The sequence below is a fragment of the Camponotus floridanus genome, unplaced genomic scaffold, assembly GCF_003227725.1.
Source record: "Camponotus floridanus strain SB8 unplaced genomic scaffold, Cflo_v7.5 scaffold11, whole genome shotgun sequence".
Classification (NCBI taxonomy): Eukaryota; Metazoa; Arthropoda; class Insecta; order Hymenoptera; family Formicidae; genus Camponotus; species Camponotus floridanus.
This window is the reverse complement of record NW_020229226.1, coordinates 2,679,312-2,704,784: the sequence shown is the minus strand read 5'-3', so window position 1 is coordinate 2,704,784 and position 25,473 is coordinate 2,679,312. Positions and strand designations below refer to the sequence as shown.

The following is a 25,473-nucleotide window of genomic DNA, read 5'->3' as shown; positions in this document are numbered from 1 at the left end:
TCAGCGCATACATTATTTCCTGCATGTAGGAAAAGTTTCCAATTAATTATATCCTAAATGATAGTTTATGCCGATAGTCGTGATCTATTCCAAGCTACTTGGCTGCGAGAACGTCTTAAGATTTTCGTAAATTTTATATTTTTCGTTAAGTGTTACACATTTATTTCTTTTGCAAGGTGGATATATCGTTCTAGGCGGGAAATGTTTTGCGTATGTAATTGTAAAAAAGAGAGAAAATGATTCAACACGATCAATCTTTTCCTATTTTTTTTTTTACCACAGTCGAATCATCCCACAGATTATAAAGTCAACAGATGTTCGCAATGAGCATGTCACATACTAAGAGATTCCCGTAACATGATATATTTTTCGTATTTTATAATTTTAGAGAGAGCATAAAAACAAATCAAAAACCTAATTACACAAGTATCTTTTAGCTGAGTACCGATCCATGCGTTATCCATAGCATGTCGAAGTTGTATGAGTGAGTACTTGAACGGTACTCGTTAAAGGCTTCTTACAGTATTTACATAACGTTATAGGCGAGAAATGTGAATAAAAATAAGATCATTCATGCCACAAACAATGTGAAATTTTTACAATTATTTCATTAAATATTTAAAAAAAGTGAATAAAATGTTTTAATATATATTGAAACGATAAATAATATATATTGAAAATTTCTATATAATGAAAGTCATATAATTATTATATATTGAAAAAGAGCTATATATGTATAACGATAGAGCGAGAACTAAAATTATATTTAAATTTAGCCTAGAATTTTTTATGGGAAATTAAAATATTATAGATTTTATTCACATCTTCGCTGAACAGTTATATTCTTATTATATTCTTTGATGTCTCGAATTTCATGTCTCGATTAAAATTCATCGAGCGATATAGATGGAATTCATTATATCATTTGCGTGTACAATTTATATGTATGTATACTATGTACACAGAGCGTTTTCTTTGATGTAGAGTGTGTATCGGTGTGTATAGTCCTAATAAAACGTATAAACACATTACAGCGGGACGCGACCGGATGCGTCCGATCAGAATCGAAAACTTTTAAAGGATTTAATATCAACATCGATATTTTCTGCTTTCGAGCCATACTGTTCGTGCGTTTTCTCATAAATCAAAAACCCTCTCAAGAGAGTTCTATGTTACTTTGTCTAATTTAATTACGTGATTGATGGTAAATATCACTACATTGATCGTTAAGTCATTGTCCAGCTACTTCTGCTGTCGCGATCGACGATGGATTTCAATTTCTACGATCAAATTCGAGATGGAGAGTTGCATCAATTGCAGATCGCTGCTAAGTAATTGCAAAATTATGATGGCTACATTCATTTTCATGATCGACGATCGAATTGAAATCTCTATAATTAGCTACGAAATTTCATTAAAGCTCTTCTGTTTCGGTTACTAGCAGAATTAGTTGTTAAAATTAGCTATTAAGATTAGCTGGTCATTTTTCTAAACGATCATAAACTTTCTTCAATTACGATTAATCGTCATTATCACTTTCCCTATAATTAAACTCTAGAATAGAAGTCAAATGTACCTCTCTTAAATCTCAGTTTTTCTCGATCACAAGAAATATTCAGTTCTGCGTCGATCGTCGATCGTTATTCGACATAAAGGTTCGATTATGGGGCCCGGGAGAAGTCGATGCAGGGATTAAGGCCCCAGGGCTCTCTTCACTCTCTTTCAAGTGCACTTTCTGTCTTGGTCTCCTCGTCCCACGCGATTATCTCGCGCGTCTACTAGTGTTGTTGAGCTGATTCCGCGAATGGAATTTGTCCTGCGTGTACTGCGATGGACAAGGAAGATTATTTCGATTCGATTAGAACTCTTGTTAGAAAGATCGTTTGGTTAAACGATCGTTAATATACGCTCGAACTCTTAACTAAGCATTCATGATGAATTTTTCCGACACTTGAAAAAGCGCGTGCAAATATCGAAGAGAAAAGTCCATCCTTATTGCGATAAATTTTGGAATTTGACAAATAATTCGTGTCCAAAAATAGAATTCATGCACATCAAATGTGGGAAATATCGTATGATGTCAAAATGTATACATATGAAGATTTTCGATAATTACAATAATTGATTGATTCCGATAAATTTTAATAATTAATGTAGATAATATCATATAAGATTGAAATTGTTCAGATAATTTCTCGTACCATTTTTTGTTATCGTATATTTGTATTCAGTAATATATATTTGTTCGAAAGTGAACATCTCGCATGAAAAATGTGTAGAGTCAATTTGATTATGCGAACAATTTTGTGTATTTAACGAGAAGTACCGGATGTAGTGTCAAGTATATATTTTTAAAAGATTATTTCACAACGCGTGTCATGTTTTCTTTATGTAAAATAGCATAAGAGATGTCTCGAGAGAAGATGCCATGTATCGTGTGCATCTCGTCATGACCAACAATTATTATGATGAGTGGTTGACACATTTGGCATAGTACATATGTTATATAATCGTTATGAGATGGACGTGTACGCTCTACGCAATAGCAGAGCTCTTAAGCATAACGTCATCGGACCAGTACATTTCAATGATGTTTGTGCGTGTGTAGATAGTTCGGTATTGTGGTTAACGATATAGCGTAACTCTGCAATCGCGTGGATGACATCGCTAGAGTAGTACGCGACATTGAAACTGGGACATTGATCGGTGAGGCAAGACGCGACATACAAAGGTGAAAATATGTTTCTAGATTTATATGTGTACGAATTGTGTGGAATTGGTATCATTCTGACGAAATTCGTCCAGCAATGCCCAAGAACGGTGATTTTGGCATCGAATCATTGCTCGATAAAAGATATAAGTTATCGGAATGAAGGGTCTTGATAATCACGTGCACGCTGCTGGTGATTGATGGCATATCAGAAGAAGAAGAAGAAGCAGAAGAAGAAAACATTGTTAATGCTTTATCATTAATCGTCTTTGATCCATTAATGAAGCGTAACCATACCAATTGAGCTGAGATTGCAAATGCTATCGAAATCTTTGATGGTGCAAAAGAAGTAGTCATGGTGAACATTATAATGCGTTATTATAGATGCAAGAGCTTTCGGAAGATAAGGATTCACGTTTCGATTGTGTTACAAAATTTCCCGGTTACAACACAACTGAATCGCATTCCCCAATTAAACAGCAATGAAATCTGAATTACTTTCTCTTACAAGCAGCGCGAATGTAAAAAATGCAAGCCGGAATTATAGCGTGCACGCTGCTGGCGACTGATAGCGCATCAATAGCGAGGTTTTCTAGTTGTGAACAGGTACGAAGATAAATCGTCTCGAGAGATCGTCTCGAAAATGCGCCCGGATAGAATCGATATATGGTTAGCGTCTTTTAAACTCGATCGGTGGCGCGTGTCGATCTGCGGATTCCTATTCTCTTCTTTTTTTTTTCATTCCCCTTTTTTTAGCGCAACAGAAAACAGCCCCACTAACAGAGCGCAGCGATCTTATCGCGAGGTAGCGCACTTCCTAGCGTTCGGTAGCGTTACCGGGAGGCGAGCCCGCTATAGGGCGGTGGTGCGCAGATGGGGACAGCGCTGTAGCGACAGGCCCCGGGGCCCCAGCTCCTAAATAGCATTAAGAGCGCGCGAGTCCTGCTGCTGGCGACGTCTCGAGGCACTACCGTAATCGACGCCGTGCTCCTCCTCACCGTAATCGTGATCCATGCGATCGCCCCGATCGCGATCCATCCGCTCCAGCCGCGATCTTCTTGTTCCGCCGCTGACATCCCCGGCACCGTAACTGGCTCCTAAATTAGATACAGAGAAAGATTAAAAAGCTACTCGTATAAAATTATGCTAAAATGCTCAAGCAGTTTCCGATTTTCACAAATTGTACAGTTTTATTATCGCTCATTATTTAATTATTTTTAGTAAACTATCAATATTTTATTGATAAGAATAAAAAATCGATTATGCAAATGAGAATTTTTGTAGATATCTTTATGAATTATTTAGATAATAAAAAGAAGAAATTATATAATTATATATAATTATAGACTTTGAATTTTCGGAGTAAAATAGAATTTGATATATCGAAAATTAATTAATTATGACAATTGCAAATTCCATTGCCAAGAAGCTATCTATATATAATCACATTGTTGAAAACTCTATTCTAAAGAAAGAAACGCCACTCGGAAGTAATTATTGTTATGAACCAGGATGAGATCAATTCCAGTCAATATTCATTCCAACATTCCACGCTACCTAATCCATGCAAGCTCTAAAAGCAAAAAAAAATTAAATAAAAAACGAGATACGTCGCAAAGACTCCGACGTTCGAGCTACCATTGCGCAGGTGCGCAGAAATCGAGAAGTAGAAGAGTGTACTCGTCGCAACGGTTAATGCAACCTCGGACATAAATTCTGCGAGATGATAGATCGCGTATGATCCGCGACGAGAATAAGGAAATTTCATAACTTCTGCCCTCTCGACTCACGCGGCTATGTCGTTAATATATTTCTTTCTACCGTTAGATAATTTCTAATCTATAATCCTATTCTATGTAAAGGGTTGGTGAAGGGCTTGCGAAACATATTAAGATGAAACAGAGGTTTGGCGGAAATAATGACTGAACTTCTGATTGTGATATGTTAGAATTTTTAAAATTTTTTTCATAATTAAAGAAATGAAAATGAAAATTATGTTATTAATTATAAATTATATCTAATTTTAATAATATACTTTTATTTTAAAATAAAAAAATGTAAGGTATATATCGAAGTCAAATTTCATAATATGAAAAATTAAATAATCTTAACTGATATTTAGAAACATAAAATATATGATTTCATTAGTTTTACATAAAAATATATTTATCTATAAATAATATATATAGTAAAATATTATATATATTTTTTTAATTAAAAAAATATTGAGTAATATGCATCTAAATAACAAATAAAGCAGATCGTAAATAGAAGTTCAACCGAAATAAAATTCTAAGTATTAGGACAAGGGAGCTGTTATCATAGGCAAAAAATGGAATTGAATAACAGTGACGTAATTGCGCCAATTAAAAAATTTTTACAATATTCTAATAACATGTAAACTATGTTAAAAAAATATCTTGACAATAAAAAGACAAAAAATGACTTATGAATAAAATAAAATTGTGTGTAAAAATCTCGAAATTTCTTTAAAAGTAAGTGTATATTCTTTGATGAAACTCGAGGATATGCATGATTGTAAAAAAATGATTGCACAGGTACAAATCTATGTAAATAGTCATATCACAACTTTACGTTTGGAAATAATTTTTCAAGGTTTTCAATTTTTCAATTTTCAAGCAGAATCAGATTCATATATATATACATATGTATAATAATTTATAAGTCGAAATATTTTATAATATTTTAGAAAATGCCTGATTGTTTTTTGTATGGCGAACGTATAGTTATCCCACTGCATACAAAGGAATATAATGATAGAGGGAATATAAATCATTTTTCTCTGCTCGAGAGAGACAAAATCGGGTCGGTTCCGTGTTTCCAGGCCCATGCACCAAACCCATCTGTACTTACTACGCGCGCTCTCACAAAGGTATTCCTATTACACAGTCTCTAATTCTCTCAATTTTATCCACACCCGGAATTAATATTCACAGGTTGGATGGCGTGTAAAATTCTCGGCCGCTTTTATGTCGCATAAAATTGCATCCGCGCGATGGAAGGAGGAAGTAGAAGCGACAACATAGATATGTCCCGCGTTCCGACCCTCTTAATTCGAGTGTTTCGTCTTGGTCTCTTGGTCACCATGACCATAGTTGTGCTGGCTCTGTTTTCGGATGATGCCCGTGGCAGCCACCGCCTCCACTTTTACACGTAAACAAAGAGAACATCGGAGTCAGAGCTCGTTGCTAATAATAAAAGGGCCTATAATTTGTGCATAGTTTGCGACATCCTCGCAGATCAAACAATTCTCGCAGACTTTTTTCTGCACATTGATCTTTGTTATTGCAACGTAGAGAATTTAGAAATTGATAAGTATAATTGTGGAGATATGTAAGAGATAACTCACAAATGGAGTATAGCTATCATTGCCTTGCGCAATTGCGCAATAGTTTGGTTAATCTGGCGTAGCTTAAAAGCACCCGTGGATTTTGCAACTTCTTTCGAGTAATTATGATTTACGTAAAATACGAAGAATAAATTTTAAAATGACTCGGAAAAATTAGTAAGTCCATTTTATATAATATATTTATAAAAAGAAAAGATAAGAAAATATTACAATTTTTTTACATTAAATTTTACAAATTGCAAATTTTGTATTTTTAAAAATTTTAAGGATCTCATATATATCTAAAAAAGAAAAATCTCTCTTATTGCATATGAAAATTCGTATTGACTTATTCTCTCATATTTTCAATAAAATTTTAATAAGAGATCCATTTATAATCAACAAAATACAACATATACGAAATAAGTTGCAAATAAAGGTAATATTAAGATAAGCATGTATATTTAATAATTATTAAATATATTAAATTTATTATAGGAAAAGAAATTTTCTGATGACTGTACGAAAAGAGTTAGGGGAGTGATTGCACAAATAAAAAACGAAACGCAGAATTGTCCGCACTAACAGAGAGATAAACGCGCCCGGTCTTACTGCACTGGATACAAGTTCGTATCAATCCCTATGTTCGATCCGTACATTCCCGCTGAAAAGAAATATAATGTCAGGATAAGGTGGTATCAATTGATGATAAGCGAATATGCGATAAATGCAGAGCAGCTTCAGCTGTCACTGAATTATTCTTGTAAAAGATGAATTGAGACAAAATGTGAAGTTGGAAGATTATTAGTTACGGTATTTTGATCAATAGAATCCTCTGCGATTTTTAGATTAATAACATAATAAAACAAATTAATTTAAAATTATACTTAACATCAAAATGTCTCCATGTACATGCCTAAAGTATTTTACATAACTGTCTGTGCAATAAATACTTATTGATACATAAATAATTAATTCTCTCTCATATAATTAAAAGATATTATGTCATAAAAGATAATGTAACAGAAAAATGTTACATAATTTTTTTACTACAACAATAATCTGGAATATCGATATAACAATTGTATAAGATAAATTGCTATATTTTGTGTGTAGAATAGCATGCAACAATAAGATAATAAAAATTCCGAATATGTAATATATAAATCCATAATGCTAAAGTATAAAAGAACGTATAGAGTTTGACAAAATGCAACGTCTAGCCTCTTTTAACAGATCTTTATGGGACTCTATTTTCTAAGACGAATCCGTATAATACGTCTACATGCAATTAACGATTCATTTGCTAGATAAAGATAAAAACAAGAAGTACAAAAGTATATGTATGTGGAGATACATGCTCGAGGAGAATATTGATTTACCTCTTCGATGATAATAAGGCTCATGAGGGGCACCTGAGAGGACAAGAAGAAAGTATCGAATGTTAATGGCGAAATTGGGTCTCGTTAAATTTTTGAGTGGGCTAGAAGACACGAGCGAGGATCAGGATATCGAAAGAGGACATCACGAAATAATTAAGACAAAAAAAATGGCGCTTATGCTATATTAAGTATTACTCGAGATATTTGAATAAATAGTTAATAACGTCTTCAAAATTATTTTCTCCGAGTAACATAATAAATCATTTCCGCGAAGTCAGTATTTCGGTCACTAGCTAGCTTTGTGCATTGCCAAATATGTTCATAACGAGTCCTATTTCCGGTCGGTAGTGCCAAAGACGTCAATCGACGTATTACGTGTCGATTTGTGCTATGTATCATTGCCAAAAGCGATATATCGTCATAAATTGTGTTGGTTGTACATTGTTTCTTGTGCTGTGCTTAACAATCTTGGATGGTTTCCACAGAACTATTACTAAATGACCGAAGTATTGGCTTTCGAGTAAATCTCTGCCTCTGCGCGCATGCTATTTAAAATCTTCCTACTATCTCAAGATCTGTTCGAAAAACATTCTTGCTCGACTAGAGACTTTTCTGTATTTATCATCTTTTGAGAGGAAAATATTTCGTTATGATTTTCACAACTTAATAATGATGTCGAGAGAATCGTGGGCAAAAATCGATCGTCTTATTAAATCGAGATATATGAAATATTTGAAAGTATAGAATTTAAAAAAAATGATTTACAACTGAATGATTTAATGATCTTCGCTTGGTCTCGTGAAATAATGGCGTGATACCTGATGGCACGCGTTGCGTGTACGTATCCGTCGGTGCATCAGGTGCAGGCACGGCGCGTGGCACCGAGGTAAAATCTGGCGGATGCGTCGCCCTCCAATATGCTTCCAGATACTCGGCCACGTGTTCGCACGCCTCCTCTAATTGATTCTCATCCAGGATGACGTCGAACATATCTGGCGGACATTGCGCCAGTTTTTCCGCGGCCACCATCTGCACATTGAGGTGACGTATCTGCGACTTTCCTCGGGTTTTAATCAGCCTTTGCAGAACTTTCGGCGAAGAAATTTTCAAGTAGACGATCGTGGGCGCCAGGCTGGTCTTTGCCAACTGCGATGGATGGTTTATGGTATCGCAGTCCAAAACAACTAGCTGAAAGCGTATATTAAATTGATCGATTAATTTATTCTCGTGAAATGGATTAATTTTATTATTTAACTTACTTGCGTAAAAACTTTGTCTTTTATGAGTTCTCTCAATATCAGAATAAATATAATAAAAGAAAAAAAGATTTATACAGAAATGTTGGTTTAAAATATTTTTTTACAAACCTGAAGAGTTCTGGCAAGCTCGAAGATCCTCTCGATCTCTTGCTGAACTTCCGCTAAACAGCTGCTCCTGCTAGTTGAGCGTTCCATGATTGCTCTTTTAGTTGGATTGTTCAGCAAGGATCTTTTCGCTAATGAAATATCTGCCATTACCCTCGTGATAATAATTCTGTAATAATTAACAACTTTTATGCAATTCATAATATAAGAGAAATACGAGTGAAATATTAACTTTTTATTGCTTATATATAATTTGCATGGCACGTTAGTAATATGCATATTTTTACTTAAACTTAATTATGAAAGCGAATATAGAGAGCAAACGATGTTTGTTTAAAAAATCGAGACAGACCTTCCTTCGAAGCGATGTTTGAGAAAATCGAAGAGCGCCTTCTGCATCATATCTGTCACTTGATAACCCTTGAGCGATGGCCCGACCAGTACCACAGGCCTCATGGATGGTACCACGTCGTAGGGGGTTGTAGTTTCCTGAAAATTCAAGTAAATGATCAGTCCAGCCAATCAAGACGAGCCCCGTTCGCCGGTATCGGCCCCAGGATAGTCTCACTTACGTAGGACTGCGTGTGAGCACGGTATGCAACATTGAAACATTGAAATCAGTTAATGGCCATGTCTATTTGACACATGCGACCTCCTGCACGACCAAAGCCCTTCCTTGAACGTCCGTTTACGGGACATCCTCTTCGAACATCGAAGGTACTTTGGCCAAGCAGCATGTTAGTAACTACTATATCGAACTAAGGTATTAACGGCCTCCTAATCGCATCGACTAAATTCTATCCTACGGCGGTGAACAGTTTTCATCACGATGCGCGATTTCGAACAAAGATGATCATTGGACGCTGTATGCATGGCGAAAAAATTGACTGACACTTTCTTAAATGGAATCAATGTATTGTTACTGATAAGCAGTTATTTCAGTTATAAGTATAGCACTGCAAATAATGAAATCTCACTGAGAAGAATCAATGATATTGCCTGATGTTTTAGTAACATTTTTCTTATACTGCAGTGAATTAAAACAAAAGAGCAAAATGTGTTTTCACTGAAGATCAGTGAAATATTCATTAATTTTCGGTAAAATCTTGTTACTGCTTTAATTAGTGACATTTTCATTAATTCAATTTAAGAGAGCAGAGTGTTATATATGTGATAAGAGTGTTATGTATGTGATAAAGTTTTTACCAGTCGTTCTCGGATTGTATGCATTAAATATACATCGATATAATATGTGACGTACTGTGAAGGAAAGTATATGCGTGTGATAATTCGTGTGTATACTATACAATAATAATTTAAATATAATGTATTAATCTGTAGAAAGATTAATCGCGCTGAAAATACTTTAACGATATATTTAAAATTGAATGCAAGATTTCAAAATATAATTGCAAATATATACTTATAGATACATAGAAGGATGTAATATTTTTTCAGCGTCGACTGGTAAATTCATTATCTTATTGTTAGAGGAACATTCTCTATATGAAAGCGTGTACTCATTAACCGAATGCTTAGTACTAACGTTATAAATTCAAATATATATACGTCAAGCAGTGAAACTTAATGTTTCTTATTCAATATAATTATTTTTGCTAAATAAATAAATATCTGACAATGTTATAAAATAATACTAGAGACAAAACGTTTCAATATGGACACAGTATAGATTTGCAAAATCGAGCAATTAGATAGGAATATTATTTGTACGCCTAACTAGTGTGAGAAAGAACCTGATGCATCGTGGCGTCTAGATATCTTCATTGTATAAAAATGATGTTAAATAAAAAGAATTAAATAATCTATTCTAAGGCAATAATTAGTATCGGAGCAAACAAACCTAAAGTTGTCGAATTTTCAGATTTTCTAACATCACAGAATGATATTCATTATTACGCATGATGCATCGTTGAACATCACGCCAGTGTGCGTACATTTTATCTAAGTGTAAAAGCTCAAAAAGCAGCAAGATGTGCATGGTGCGTAGATAAATGTGACAATATGATCCGCCGAATGTTTACCGGCTTCTTGAAGAAGTTCTTCCGCTTTTCCTTAGCAGGTGGTGTCGTCAGGGTCGCCTTGCCGGGTCGTACGTTGCCGACACTGTCACTGTCGTCACCTGTTAAAAGAATATATTCGCAGTTATTCAAGATTTCATTTGATTTTCGAGTGAACGACAAGTCCCTCTTTCTCTCAAAGAAGCTATCAAGAAGCATTCAATTGATGTGATGCAGCGTAGATATAATTCACTAACTTATGCTCGTGTTTTGCTTATAGTAGCGGCTACCGAAGATCAGCAGCTAGCTACAGCAGAACTAAGAATCGCAGATGTGCTAACATGAGTGGCACGAATAAAGTGACTTACCTTAACAATTTTAGCAATGTAATAAAAACTAACTAGGGCGTGTAGATAATGAAGAGAAAGCGGTGAGCGATCTCTTCCGCGAGAGAGCAGAAATAAAGAAGCTCGCATCTCCGTGTAAACCGCAAGGAAGAAAAAAATATTATACAATTAATAAGATTGAATTAAAGAAATAGTATATAAGAGCCAGCGCAGTAATTGGAGCGCATATTTTTTAAGTAAATATTCGTAATATTTTAACATACATGTAACGAATGTTTCGGTCTCTTTTTTTGGGCCATTCTCAGCATAATTTAAAACAATAAAAGAGAATGACTACAAAACGCAAAAATATTGTCACAATAGAAATGATTATATAAATTGTAAAATCAATGGGAATTATTAAATCAAGAACGGGCAGTGTAATCTTTAAATCAAGTGTTGGTCAAACCTTCATCTCTCACATCATCAAGAGGTGCATAAAAACTTGTTATGTCCAGCATGAACCGCGCTCCTTCCCAGCTGACAGATCAGAACATTTTTTAGTAGAAGTATATATGTGTATGTTTATGTGTATAATAGTGCTACAAAGCATTTATATCAAAACCGTGCTCCTTCCCAGAATTAGCTAAGTCGAAATAATGTAAACCATAGAACTAAAAATAACTTGTGAATATGGATATTGAAAAGATGTAGGAAATTGTATAAAAATTTTTATACATATCTAAATGTCCGTTCAATAATTATCGCAAAAAAATTTGTTGAGCGTATAAGATAGATTAATAGAAATAAATTAATCATTTCCTGACAAGGTAAAACAATTTAAAAGATGTAATAAATATAAATGTGTGTTTATATAGTTGACATTTTTAAAATTTTAGCACTTTTATATCGATTATAAACATATAAGTATTGTTTAAACATTCTGTTTGACATTCTAATTGAATGCATTATAACGAAGAGATGTTTTTATGAACTTTGATATGAATGATTTGTCATGTTCCTGATATGACTATGATGTTTAGAAATCCTAGTAAATAACTGTCTTTAAGTCTGTCTTACATAGGATGCATCGCAGTTCATGTAGTTAATTTTATATAAAATATTATTGCAAACAGGTTTTAGGAATGTTTTTATGAATTTTGTGGTAAACTTAGGGATGAAGTGTGGTAAAATTAGATGTCTTTATGAATTTTGATATATTTATGTAATTTATTAAGATAAGTTAATTTAATATTAAAGTCTTTAATAATATTAATAAATTGTTCAGCAAGAAAGGAATAAACGTAATAGAAGAAATGTATGCAAAGTAAAGTGAGAGAATGCTTTTTCGTTACGTTCAATAATATTCTTTATACCTTTAAATTTGTTATATAATATTTTAAGATATTGGTGGAAATTTTGAAAAATGAAATTCAATAAATGACAATTGTCCATTAAAATTATCTATCCTGGTTTATCATAATGTCTTTTTTGATAAAGTGAATATTAAGATAATTAGTTAAGATATTTGTCTGAAAAAAATTTTGTTTTATGAAATGAGTCACATAAATTATATTTTATAAAATCATAAGGATATCAAGAAGTTTAATCTATTATTTGTCAAACTTTTACAATAAAGTTTTGCAATCGAAAGTAGAAATAAAAATATCTGATGTGTAATTTATCAAATCAGGAAGAATAGCAAGAACAATGTCATCTATATATATCTAAAACAAATGGAAGAAGTTTAACATTTCAAGGACTTTCTTTTCTACAAATTTTTGTAATACTATACCCACAATGATGGGGAACAAGGGAGAGCTCACGAGAATACGTAAATTTATTGATAAAGAATTCTATTGAGTACGAAAAATATAGAATTTAAAACATAAAATTAACAACCAAGAGAAATTCCGCTTTAGGAATGTAATAATGATAAAAAATGTGACTCAGAATGTTTCATAATTATCAGATAAGTAATTATATTTCTCGAATATGTTATCTGCATTTTGCAAGAAAAATATAATTTACAAGATAATTTATAAACAAAGAAATAATACTAATTGTAAGTGAAATTAAATTAGATTTATTAATGTGTATATTATTAATGTGTATATATTTTTGAGTGTTTCTTACTCATTGAAAACTATTTCTCTGACGTGGCAATATACAAAAATTTTTAAATATAATTTACTGTAAATGAGAAACTAACAATAAGTAATAAAAGACTGTTTTACAAAAAGAAACTATTAAATGGACAATTTAATTTATATATTTTTAAGAACTCGTGAGTCCTCGGTAGCCATCACTACAAAATAACGATTTATAGATGAAAATGAAAATAAAATTTGAGTTTTTTCATTATACTAGTATGTTTCTTAAGTATTTTTTAGTAGGATTTTTCTTGAGGACAGTGTTTGTCTCCATATTATTAAGCAAATTCTCTTTCATAAGATATTTATCCAAAGTGATGTTGTCTTTATAAACTCGTGTAAAAATTAAATTAGGATTTTAGTTTAGAGATGTTTATGTAATAATGGGTAAATGTTTTATATTATTATTGAAATTGTCACGAAAAGATGTGAATAGGAAGGAAGATGATTGATAATATGACAACCGGTTTTCAATGATTATTTTAATAAATAATTTTCTTAGATTGTTCTCAAAGTTTCTCAAAGATAAAATCCATAGTTAATTTATCTGTATTTGTCAGGCAAACTAAAATTCTCACCCAATCTTATTAAACAGGGGTGTATGTAGTGGAGAGTGGCACAAACCCAGATACACTTGTAGGAATATATCCGTGGCAGACGTAGTGACGTATCTGTGTGAGGTATTTACACATTTTTCAGCCCAATAAATGATTTGCTAAAAATATGATTTAATATCGAGATCTGACAAAAATTGTAATAACATTAAAAAAAGTCTGTTTCATTAAATGTTATAATATTAAACATGATTTGCGTATGCGTTAGTACGCGTAGTTTTATTCACTTGCGGACTACACAGAAATTGCTTCGATCTAAAATTCGGGGCGATATAAGCGCTGAAAGCTGGTGTATGTGTAACTGAAATAGTGGGATACTTAGAATTTTTCAAGCGAACGTTTATTCGTCACATTTTTTTACTACCGGCCTGTGGCAATAATTCGTCCGCCTGTAATGCACTGTAATACACGTCGAGGATCAAGCTGAGAAATTTCCCGATCAGGTACATCGAATTGAGTACATCGTGAATTTTGGGGGAAAGAAAGAAGGACGTGCTAGGATACCTGGCGTAGGTGGTGTGGAACCACGTGAGGGCATACCACTCTCGCCAAGGTTCCCTGAAGACCCTCCTCGCGTGGAGTACAGGCCTTTCGTACCACGCGCGGCGCTCGCCTGTAACCTTAAGGCCTCCAGCTTCACCGGTGACGGGATGAAACCCACGTCGCAGTTTTCTTTCACGAGCCTGCCAATCCACCAGTTGTTGTCGTACTTCTCCTGGATGAAAGCGCATCGCTCATGAGCGAAGAAAATTTCAGAATGCGTAGCGAGAAAAGATCTAAACATGCCCTGCTACCTTGATGTGAAGAAAGTCGCGGACGTCAAAGCTGACGGCGGAGCCGTGAACGGGTGAATCATCGTCGACGGATCCGTCATAGCTTACGTTGGTCCGCACTGCAAACGCTACCGGCTTTGACTGAAACGTAAATTGGAAATCGTATAAAGAATTCATAAATACATTCCACATTATATTCGCTTAATCAATGTTGCGATATTTTTGAAAACAAAACAAAAGATATAAAAAGAAGATATAATTTATTTAACTAAATCCATTTCGTTTACATGATCTTTTTTGAATCCATCTGCTTTATAATGTAATCTGCAATCCATTTGCGATTACTCAGAAGAAAGAAAGCTGGGCTATGATTATCAACTTGGATGGCAAACAACGCGGTGTCGTCGCGTACCACCGCATTTAGTTACGTATCATCGCCCCCTTTCCGTGTTATCGACTTTTCTATCGGGTCACGGTGCAGCTTCTATATCGCGATATGTACACAAACACGGATAGCTATATCGCTTGTATGAAGTGGAAAATAAAAGCCGACTACATCGTCGCGTCGCGTCGGCAAGCTTCACGGCCGATCGACACATTGTCAGCTTATGCGTGGACGCATTGCCAGTGACAACGTCGTCTCTTCAATAAAGAATAAAAGACTATTATAGCGATGTGAAAGAGCTTTTCATTTTTATTGCGACGAACTATCCCTCGAAGGTCGTCTCTTGCCAATCAATATCCGTTCATTGCTAAGCCGAAGAAGACTGAGTCGATGAGATCTTCATATTTGATGTTGCTATATTTCCTAGCTTTATTTGAAATGACGTTCGTCAGCTGATTCTACCATCTTCGTTCACTCAATCTTACTTGTATCTGTCTAGATATTTCCAAATGTAAAATTACAACTCACACAGAAAAGATATATTGTACTTTGAATATTTTATTTTACACTTCATAAGTAAATTTAAATGGAGAGTTTTTAAATGGAGATTTTTTTTAGCAAGTTAATATATTTGTGATTATTTCAGATTATTCTTTTTTATATATTTGTTTTTATAAAAATTGTATCAGAAAAGATAAAATAATACAGAAAACATAACAGCATTTCAACAAATATTTTCCATGCATGTTTTTCTCTGTAAAATATCTCTCGATCGACGTGAGTACCGACGTTATTGTCCTATGTAAGACATTCGCAGCACTCGTATGATTCTTAGATCGGATCATATTTTTCCATAAATTTTTCTTCATAACTTGGAGTATAAGCGCGAAAAGAAGTTGCGTGAAGCGTTTGATTGGTACTTTACTGAGCTGCGTTTTATTTAATCTTTTCTCATTTCTTATCTCGACACTGCGTTCCGTCGCGGACGGAATTCCACCTCCGTCACTTTCCATGCAAATTCTCGATGTTTATGATGCCGTGATGAAATACGATGGATGTGATAAGATATGCCCGCTTAATCGATATGCGATGATCCAGCATGAGAAAAAAAAAAAAGATAAAACGTGTAGCTGTAAACGAACGAGGTAAACTGGAGCACGCGGGGGATCAATGACTTACTCTGGCTTTTTCGAGTTGATTGAGGGCCTGCCTCTCCTTCTCGCGTCGCAAGCTTTCCTTCTCCTCGTCCAGCGAGAGATCTGAGCTCGGCTGCGAGTAATTCGAGTCCGCCGAACCCTAAAATCAGACACGTTATTCGTGAGATTCGTGTAATTTCACAGACAATTAAGTTTTAGGAAACATAAGAAAATTCTGTTATTGTATTTGTATTGAATGTTAACTAAATAAATTATATATATATATATATATATATATATATATATATATATCTTTTTCCATTTATGGCGAATTAATATTTTTTAGGAATAATATCTATAATATTGTTTTAAATCATCCCACACATTTTCTGTTAATATTGCCTTTGAACATGTAATTTAAAATTCTTTTTGGTCGAGATTTAAATAAAAAATTATTCAAGGAACAATCTTAAGAGAGAGAAAGAGAGAAATTATTAATTTCAAATATCAATTTATTTCTATTGCATATAGTATTTTCAGGCAAATCGATTATATGTATATGTGATACAAGTTTTTATTATAAATACATTCTCACACACATTAATTACAATATTCTTTGATTAATTTGAAATCGTTCTTAAGATTATTTATAACAAAAATATATTAACATTAAAATATCGCCTACGAATCTTTTCTACTAGGATAATTCAATAAATAAGGTAACATTGACAACTGTACGCATATAGCACATGTGTTTTGTTACTTTATTTATTAAATCGTCCTCATATATCGTTATTTAAAGAGGAGTCTTATCCCTTGAATTCTATATATTTAAGCAACATCTATTTATTTTATTTTGTGTAATCATGTAACGCTAACTATGACTTTGTCCACGAGACCGTGAATGATAAAGTGCTGTGCGACGCAGTTCATTACGTCTATCACACCCTACAAGCATCGGCGTAGATTACCTTATAACAAAGGAAAGCAATCTAGCAAGCGTTAATTAGTTCCTGTTAAAATTAAAAGAATCGATCGGGTATAGGGAAAAAGACCTACGCATATTTGATATTTGTCGTTGTAAACAAGTGATTGAGGCCAGTATAAACTTTAATTAGCGTATTAAGAGGATATGGAATATCAGTTATTTTATTAATTATCTCGATAAATTTAGTGTGCCATCCATGGATTCACGGATATTTAAATGCCAAATTCACTTATATGTATTACAAATTTATGTATTATATATGACAATTATATTATAGATAAATATTACTTGGGGAGACATCTTTCTATGCATCTGTTAAACTCACTTTTTCCTATTAAAGAATAATTTACATGCTTTATTTAACATAATTATTGGGGCGTATTTTCTAAATTAATTTTTTTAATAGAAATTGTTTATCTTTTATAGATACACATTTATCTTAATAAATAATTATTATATATTTTAAAATAAAAATAGTAATAAATTTTTATATTTAAAACAGAATTTGTATAGAACAAAGATTTCACTCAAAACTAGTAAAGATGAGAATTTTCATGTTATAATAATATTATTATAAATTTATATATATTTCAATTTTATTTTTATTTTATTATATTTATTATATATATATATATATATATATATATATATATTATATTTCAATTTTATATTTATTTATTATATTTCAATTTGATTATATCCATAGCATTGAATTATCTTTCAAAATTTATCATATTTAATTTGCATCAATAAATTATAAAATCATCAAGATTGTTTTTATAGGAGAAATTATCAGAATCATCTTTCTTTTAAAAAGACTTATTAGAAGAATAAATGTATTTATCTGGCAGGTCGTGGTCATGCTAATAATCTTTATTGGATGTATTATATCTTCAACACTTTTTTATAAATATATAAATACATGAATGGTAAAAATATTTCGAGTGCCTGCAATTTGCATGATAAAAGTAAGAGAGAAAATTTAATCGACTCCAAAAGTATACTCTATAATAATGTTCTAAAAATACTTAATAAATAATCCTTTCAAAAAAAAGTATTATTATTTCTATATTTTCTACTTCATTTTTTTCCTGAAAATCTTCATATAGAATCTATATATATATATATATATATATATATATTATATATATTACATATTATCTATACCGGCAAATTGTAAGTGGTTAAACTAAATTAAGTATGCATTTATATATTTATAGAAAGTATTTCATGTATAAATATATATTTCTAATTTAACATAGAATATATAATTTCTAATTTAACATAAAATTATAATAGAATTTTAAATTTATCAGCTTAAACTCTTGAAATAATTGAAATTTTAATTGAAATTATTTGGAATAATTTAATTTTAGTTGAGAACTATATATATAATTTTCTAGTACTATTTATTTTTTCATTTACTTTTATTTCGAGCACTTAAATGATTACAATGTATATATTTGTTTTGATTGTTTATTGAAACTGTGTGTGTGTGTGTGTTTATTTGATCTTTTCAAATCATATAAATAGACATTTGATGCTTCTTGTTATTTTGTGGAAAATGTCATGCAATGATCGCGAACTCTTCTGATAACTGATACTTTAAAAATTTTTTAAAAACTTGCTACATTTTCATTACTAAAAAATATCAGTTATCAGAAGAGCTTGTGATCATTGCATGACATTTTCCACAAAGAAAACAAGAAACTTCAATAATATCTATTTATACGATTTGAAACAAACAAGTAAATACGAATTTAATAAACAATCAAAACAATCATGTTAAATATGTGCACTTCAGTCACTTATGTGTTCAACGTAAAAATAAATAAAAAATAATTATTTGTAATTAGAATTATAACTCATATAAAATTAAATTATTTTAAATATCAATTAAAATTTCAATTATTTTATGATCAAGTTGATCAATTTAAAATTCTATTAAAATTATATATAAAAATATTAATAATATTTAATAATATTAATAATATTACTAAAAAATAATGTTTACTATATATTTATCGACAAAACAAATTGTAAACTGTCAATCAAAATGAAGTCGATTTAAATAGAATCCAATACTGGAGACTTTTGTACAGAATCTCAGTAGTAATGTCTCGGATGATGTATAAAATGTATAAAATGAGAAAAGTATATCAAGGACACAAAAACTGTAGTTCAAGGTCAATAAAGCATACCGTCCAAGCACGAAGCTCATGTTAAAAGAAAAGTTGACTTCGATCAAGCGCGCGATTGGCGTAAATTATTGCTACAATGATGGCACGGATGATTGCTTTTGCTTTACGCCACGTTGCCTAATACGGACCTTAAACGATATGTTGTAGAAAATCCTATACGTCTACGAAGTGGCGCGTCTTTGATGGGATCGAACGCTTTTCCTTGCGCCTCCTTGCTCAAAGTGCGATTCCGATATAATCAGTTATTTTTATACGGAAACCTCTTTCACAATATGTAGACTCTTTTGTGTTTAATTACAATTATTTTTTGATAAGAAAAATAAAAAGGTAAACAATTTTGTATAAATATATTCTTGTTTATTACAGCTTGCGAAACGTGATCGGAGAAGGGGAGGGAAGAAATGACCAACAATAAGATGAGAACAAATTTTAAAGAAAGATAAATTATATCGAAACAGTAAAAGAAAAATTCGTTATTAATGACAGACAAATAATGATGCTTATTGATAATATTTGATTGATAACGATTTATTAAAAAAATAATAAAACATCTTCGATATTTTTTATGTTTGTTGAGTAAATGGAAATTAAAGAAATTCGCATTTCTCCTAATATACCTGGGTAAATAGCTTGTTGTAGCCAGAATTGTGTTGATTGTACCCGATCATCGCCGGGAATCACCACCATGGATGCCAGGGTTGTTGTTCTGATGGTGTTTAATCTGCCTTCGCCCCAATTTGGAGCCGAAATTTATCGGGTTGATACTCTAAGAGCTCTCGTTTAGTCCATGCTACCGCATGACTATTTTCATTCTTGTTAAAATGCTCGATCTCTATGTTGCACAAATATTCGAGTTTGTGCCGCTACGCCATGTTGAATGGCGCAGTGGCACAGAGTTTCAGAAAGCTTTCCTCAGACACGTGGTATCTCAATCACCTTTTTTCGCTTTCGTTTGCAAGCCATCCAAACATAAATTTTGATCTATTTTTGTGGAATCATCATCATCAAGTTACCATCATCATTTCACGATGACAGGTTACGGTGCGTTTCGCGTTCATAGCGAATAATTAGATCCGATTCAAAATATTCATTTCCTTAATATAGTAATCTGCAAAATACAGTAGAACTTCGATTTGAATCGACTGCAAAAAAGCACGTCATTGAAAAAGATAATTTTATAAAAAATTGTTTGCGTATAAATTATTTTGGACGAACGCAGTAATTTATTAATCTAATTGCGTATTAAATTTAGTACAATATTGATTTTCATGAATTAAATACACAGAACTACGAAATTTCAGGTTCTGTTAGTTATAAAAAGCAGAGTAGATAAATCTGACAGGTTTTCTGATGTTGAAAACGAATCTGGCTGCGGAATTTTTCCAGCACGTTAGATTTTTTAGTAAAATTTATGATTAAATAATGCAAAAAATCCTTAAAATTTCAAGATAACGGATGTGATAGGGCTCTGTCATATTGATGCTTTTAAAATTTTTTTTAACATAAATTTTCCTATAACTTTATACTTGTATATTTCAACGAGAAAAAATCGTGCGGCAATCAAAAATAAATTTGAAAGATGAAGATTAGTACTAGTACTATACGATATCATTGGCAGAAATTTCAAAAAATTAGGTTCCCCATAATAAATTCATAAAATTAGCCGAAATAGCCATTTTTGAATTATTTGATTAGATTTGTTTTTAGCATCAAAAGTCTCTCGGATTCACCTACTCTGCTTTTTACTAACCCTCGCAGGCTTGTGATATCGTCGTGCTATTTTAAGAATGTATATAATATCATTATATCATTATATCATTATATCATTATATATCATCATTATATAATATACAATTAACATAAAAATAAAGATAGAAAAATAGAATGGAATTGAACCATTTCCTAAATCTATTCGTTCCATAATTGACCTGATTAAATTTGCGTGTATAAGAATATAGGAACTACGAAGAAGTTAATACCACTCCCTAAAATTGTCTGCCCCAAATCGCCGAAAATGTACATGTAAGCACGAAGCATCAATAAATTATAAAGCAACGATACGAGATAAAGGATAAAAATAACTCATACGTCAACGCTGGTAATAATGAATAATCGATTCTACCACTAGCTTCTACACACATTTAGAATTAGATATTCTAGAGAATATAGAAGTCCTAATTTTCTAATTTTATATATATTCTCTGATAAATTGTAATTATTATCGAAAATTATACATGCAACATTCTGCATTAAAGAGAAAAATTAAAAGTAACTGACGATAGAATAATCTTTATCAATTTCGTATGATCTTTATAAGGGGATTGATAAAATCATTACGTTTACTAAAATAATATCACATTACTAGCAGGCTTTCAATCATGAAATGCACGTAACAAATTTTCAATCCGCCACTTTCTGATTCATGACTCGATTGATATAAAGTTACGTTACTTGCACGCGATCTGTTCCACTAATCATTTGAAATATTCACCGCAATCACAGTTGATTGGAAATTTCATTGGCTATGCAATCCGATAATTCTATTAGATGTGACATGCGAGGATTGTGCTAATATAAATGTCGCAATAGATTTTATATAACGATCTTATTAGAATGTATTTTTTTCTCTGTGTGCTTTCTTGTAAGAACCGTTTCCTTTCACTACAAAATATATTAAAGACATTGATAATGTACTATTAGAACTGAAAAAGTAAAATGCAGAAATTTCCAATTAACTAGAATATCTTTAATATTTTATTTTATAAATTTATTTGTTTGTTTTATTTTTTAAAAATTATGAATCGCCGAATTTTAGAACAATCGTGGTAAAAATAAAAATCTCTTTTTCCATATCATAACGTTAATTTCTAATTAATTGAAAATCAGTAGTTTTACTTTATCTGACTCGTACGTCTACAGCTTTAACAACAAAACTTTTTTACTTATCCCCTTCTACTGATTATTATTGAAGAATTCTTGAATTAGAGAAGATCGGAAGTCATTATCGATAATCCTTATGTAGATTGAGTATGTTTATAAGCGTCGGATGCAATTTACGTTTTTCCAAAATCAATTTATCGAAAAATTTCGATCAATGCGATCAAAGGAAAATATGCGCAATTAACGTTTGCTATAAGTAATGAAGAAGACAAACAATTTTCAAATTTCGCATTAATCAATAATCATTCAATATAATTTTCTAATCTTCTCTTAAAATTTTGCAAATTGTAAAAATAAATTTTTCTTTATAATGTAAAAAATAAATTTTTCAAACAAAATTAAAGCACAAAATTTTTTTATAATAAGCACAAAATTTTCCTGCCTCTAAAAGTACTTTATAGAATTTAATATATAAGACTAAAATTAAAGTTCTATTTATGTAAGTAAATTTGTAGTCGAGAAATAAATAATATGTAATATTCTTACGGTATTTAAAAATTTTTTTTTCTACCCGACATATGAAGTGCAATAAAGTATATTGCAGAGCTAGGAATTTAATTCCCGCTAGTAATATTCCAAAGGGAGAGACTCTCATTTACCGAACCTGTTCCGCCTCTGAAAAAAGAGAAACTAAAAATGCTGATACGCGGTAAGAATGAAAAAGTAGAAATTGGATTAGAATACCAAAGTAAATTGAAATAGAGTAGAAAAGAATTACATGTCGACACGCAATTCCCTGATCACCTCATCTATCTAGATAATTAATTAATTCATTGCAGAAATAACTTCACAAATAAACTCGTTATTGGCCTCGGTAATCAATCGAAAGTACAGCAATTCGAAGAAACGCGAAATCAACTCTTGAATTATCAATTTCATTTCTGGATAATCGATATTGTTGACTCTTTTCAACGGAGAGATTACTTCGAACCTTACTGCTTGAATTATCGAAATTTTGATATGCACTCAAAATTAAAATATCTAAGCAGCAAATTAATATGTGATTAATAAGAATCTTATAGTCATAAGAAAAAAAATAAAATATGAGAGTAAAAGTTTTTTGTAAACATCAGAGAAATTTGTTCTTTGTAAAAAAAACCTTGAAAAATATCGCAGAGCTTACAAAGTCATTTTCATCAGCATGAGTGGTTTTAAAAGCATTAAATGCATGATGCATTCAATATAGATGCCTCTTTTTCATAAAATTAATTTTTAATTAAACAAATAGGGGCAAATAATAATCTTTACGTTTGCTCATCTAATTCTTAGCTTTTTTTTATTGATGAACATTGCGCGAAATATATCAGAATCAATAAGCCAGAATCAATCACATCAAAGATCAATCAATTTTTTCTGTCATACTTTTATAGAATCATCCTTTCTGCAAAAGAATAATTCCAAAAAGCATCAATAAGTCAAGAAGTGTTAACAATATTGTATACATTCCTAATTATATCATAAATTGAATTCATTCAATAAATTAAAATTCTTTTTCGTAACCCATGCCAAAGCCGCTAAACCGATGGTACACCGCAGAATCGTGACGCCCGGAAGGAGGTCAACGACATCATGCAACCTCGAGTGCAGTTTCCACGTTCCAGCTCGCTAGTCGATCGACAAATAGCTTCGGCCGGTCTTACCAATTTTTCCCTAAAAAAAAACCTGCGTTCGTCCTATTATTCTCATCCATCGTACCTTTTTTCTCTTTCTCTCTCTCTTTCTTCTATACTAAAAAAAATCTCCTTCCAAGCACTAAATTATTCACGCTTTCATCTTAGAAACTTTCTTTTTCTCAACATGAGAGAGCATCTTGCTTTAGATGTACCAAACGCCTTCCGTTTTCCCCACGTGCGTCACGTTTCTCCGACATAATCACTCGAAAATCCCACAGAGTATGCTCGAAAGATCGATATATCGATGCAGCGGCGATATCGAGGAAAAAATTTGCTTTCAAGAGTCCTCTCGATCACGTTGTAATCGTCTCCGGGACGATCGTGATTCGCGTAGCGTCACGCATGTCCGCGATATGCGAGCTCTCACCACTGCAAACTTTCACCCCTGCAAGCCCGCACAGGTGCAACGGTGAATGCACGGCCCGTAAGAGCGATTTGGCCGGCGGTGTCTCTGCGCGCACTGACACGACATGATCCTGGCAAATCACTGGCTGGGTCACCGTTACTCTGGCAATAGTGCCGTTTTCTGACTCGTCCGTATGCGGGCGCCACTGCGATGGTCGGTGGACGACACCCCCGTGACTATATCGATCCGAGGGGTGTTTCATTCCCGGCTCCTCTCCACCGCGTCCTCCTCTGCAAACCACCCGGAGCATGCGACCTGCACGACAACGGCAGGCCACTGCTCCCTGACGGCAACGTGTCCTATCAACCACTCGGTGTACACGTATATTCAGATACAACCGTCCGATCATGGGGAGAGGGCAGCGAAATTGTTAAAGAACTATGGAGATGCAATTGAAAGAGACAAGCGAAAGTTACATAATATATATGAAGAAAATATGCAATTTCCTATTTTTTCCAAATATGTAAACACGTGAGAATTTTTTTAACTTTTGCATATAAATTATTTTTATTGAAAATATCATTTCTTTTTATTTAAATTAATTAACTTACTTTAAACATTAGTAAGTAATTCTATAAGTCAATGAAAATGTGAACTATAATGTAAATCAGATTTACACTGCGTATACTTGCTGGATAATATAATTTTGAATTCCTTTTTTATATGAAAAAGAATATGTGTATTTAGTATAAATATGAAACTTGTATGCGTTGATAGTCCCTAAACATCATTGTAATGAGAATAACAGAATTCTCTTATCCAGGTCGATCCTAATATGTTGTCAAGTTGATTGCTTTTATCGTTAGCAATACAGTAAAATGAGACAACGCTGATTTCGTTTTAAATTCAGTCCACTTTTATTTACGATATGATTGTATGAGTGTCCCATATGTCATAAATATAAGTAGAATCGCAGATAAAAAAATTGCCATTTTTACTTCAGGAGTACTGATTCAAAGCATTTTTTATATATATTGCATATATATATATATATATATATATATATATATATATATATTGCTTATTATATTATTATTTGGCCGTGATATATTATT

General features: G+C 32.2%; 1 protein-coding gene across 14 annotated transcripts in view; it reads right to left on the bottom strand.

The window, feature by feature from the left end:
* Window positions 1–1,101: 1,101 nt before the first annotated feature.
* Window positions 1,102–25,473, bottom strand: part of LOC105255587 (voltage-dependent L-type calcium channel subunit beta-2) — an 85,000-nt gene continuing 60,628 nt past the window's right edge. For 3 of the 14 annotated variants that reach the window (XM_025412740.1, XM_025412755.1, XM_011264940.3), the window contains 10 exons: window positions 16,254–16,370; window positions 14,711–14,830; window positions 14,421–14,631; window positions 10,848–10,945; window positions 9,378–9,383; window positions 9,158–9,294; window positions 8,809–8,974; window positions 8,260–8,629; window positions 7,442–7,474; window positions 1,102–3,807 (listed from right to left, as the gene is read on the bottom strand). In XM_025412740.1, coding sequence (XP_025268525.1) covers window positions 3,626–3,807; window positions 7,442–7,474; window positions 8,260–8,629; window positions 8,809–8,974; window positions 9,158–9,294; window positions 9,378–9,383; window positions 10,848–10,945; window positions 14,421–14,631; window positions 14,711–14,830; window positions 16,254–16,370 — 1,440 coding nt within the window. In that variant the 3' untranslated portion in view covers window positions 1,102–3,625. Of the gene's footprint in view, window positions 3,808–6,645; window positions 6,724–7,441; window positions 7,475–8,259; window positions 8,630–8,808; window positions 8,975–9,157; window positions 9,295–9,377; window positions 9,384–10,847; window positions 10,946–14,420; window positions 14,632–14,710; window positions 14,831–16,253; window positions 16,371–20,016; window positions 20,542–24,034; window positions 24,544–25,473 lie in introns of those variants that run through there. The other 11 variants (XM_025412753.1, XM_025412758.1, XM_011264943.3 and 8 more) reach the window with 10 other exon arrangements.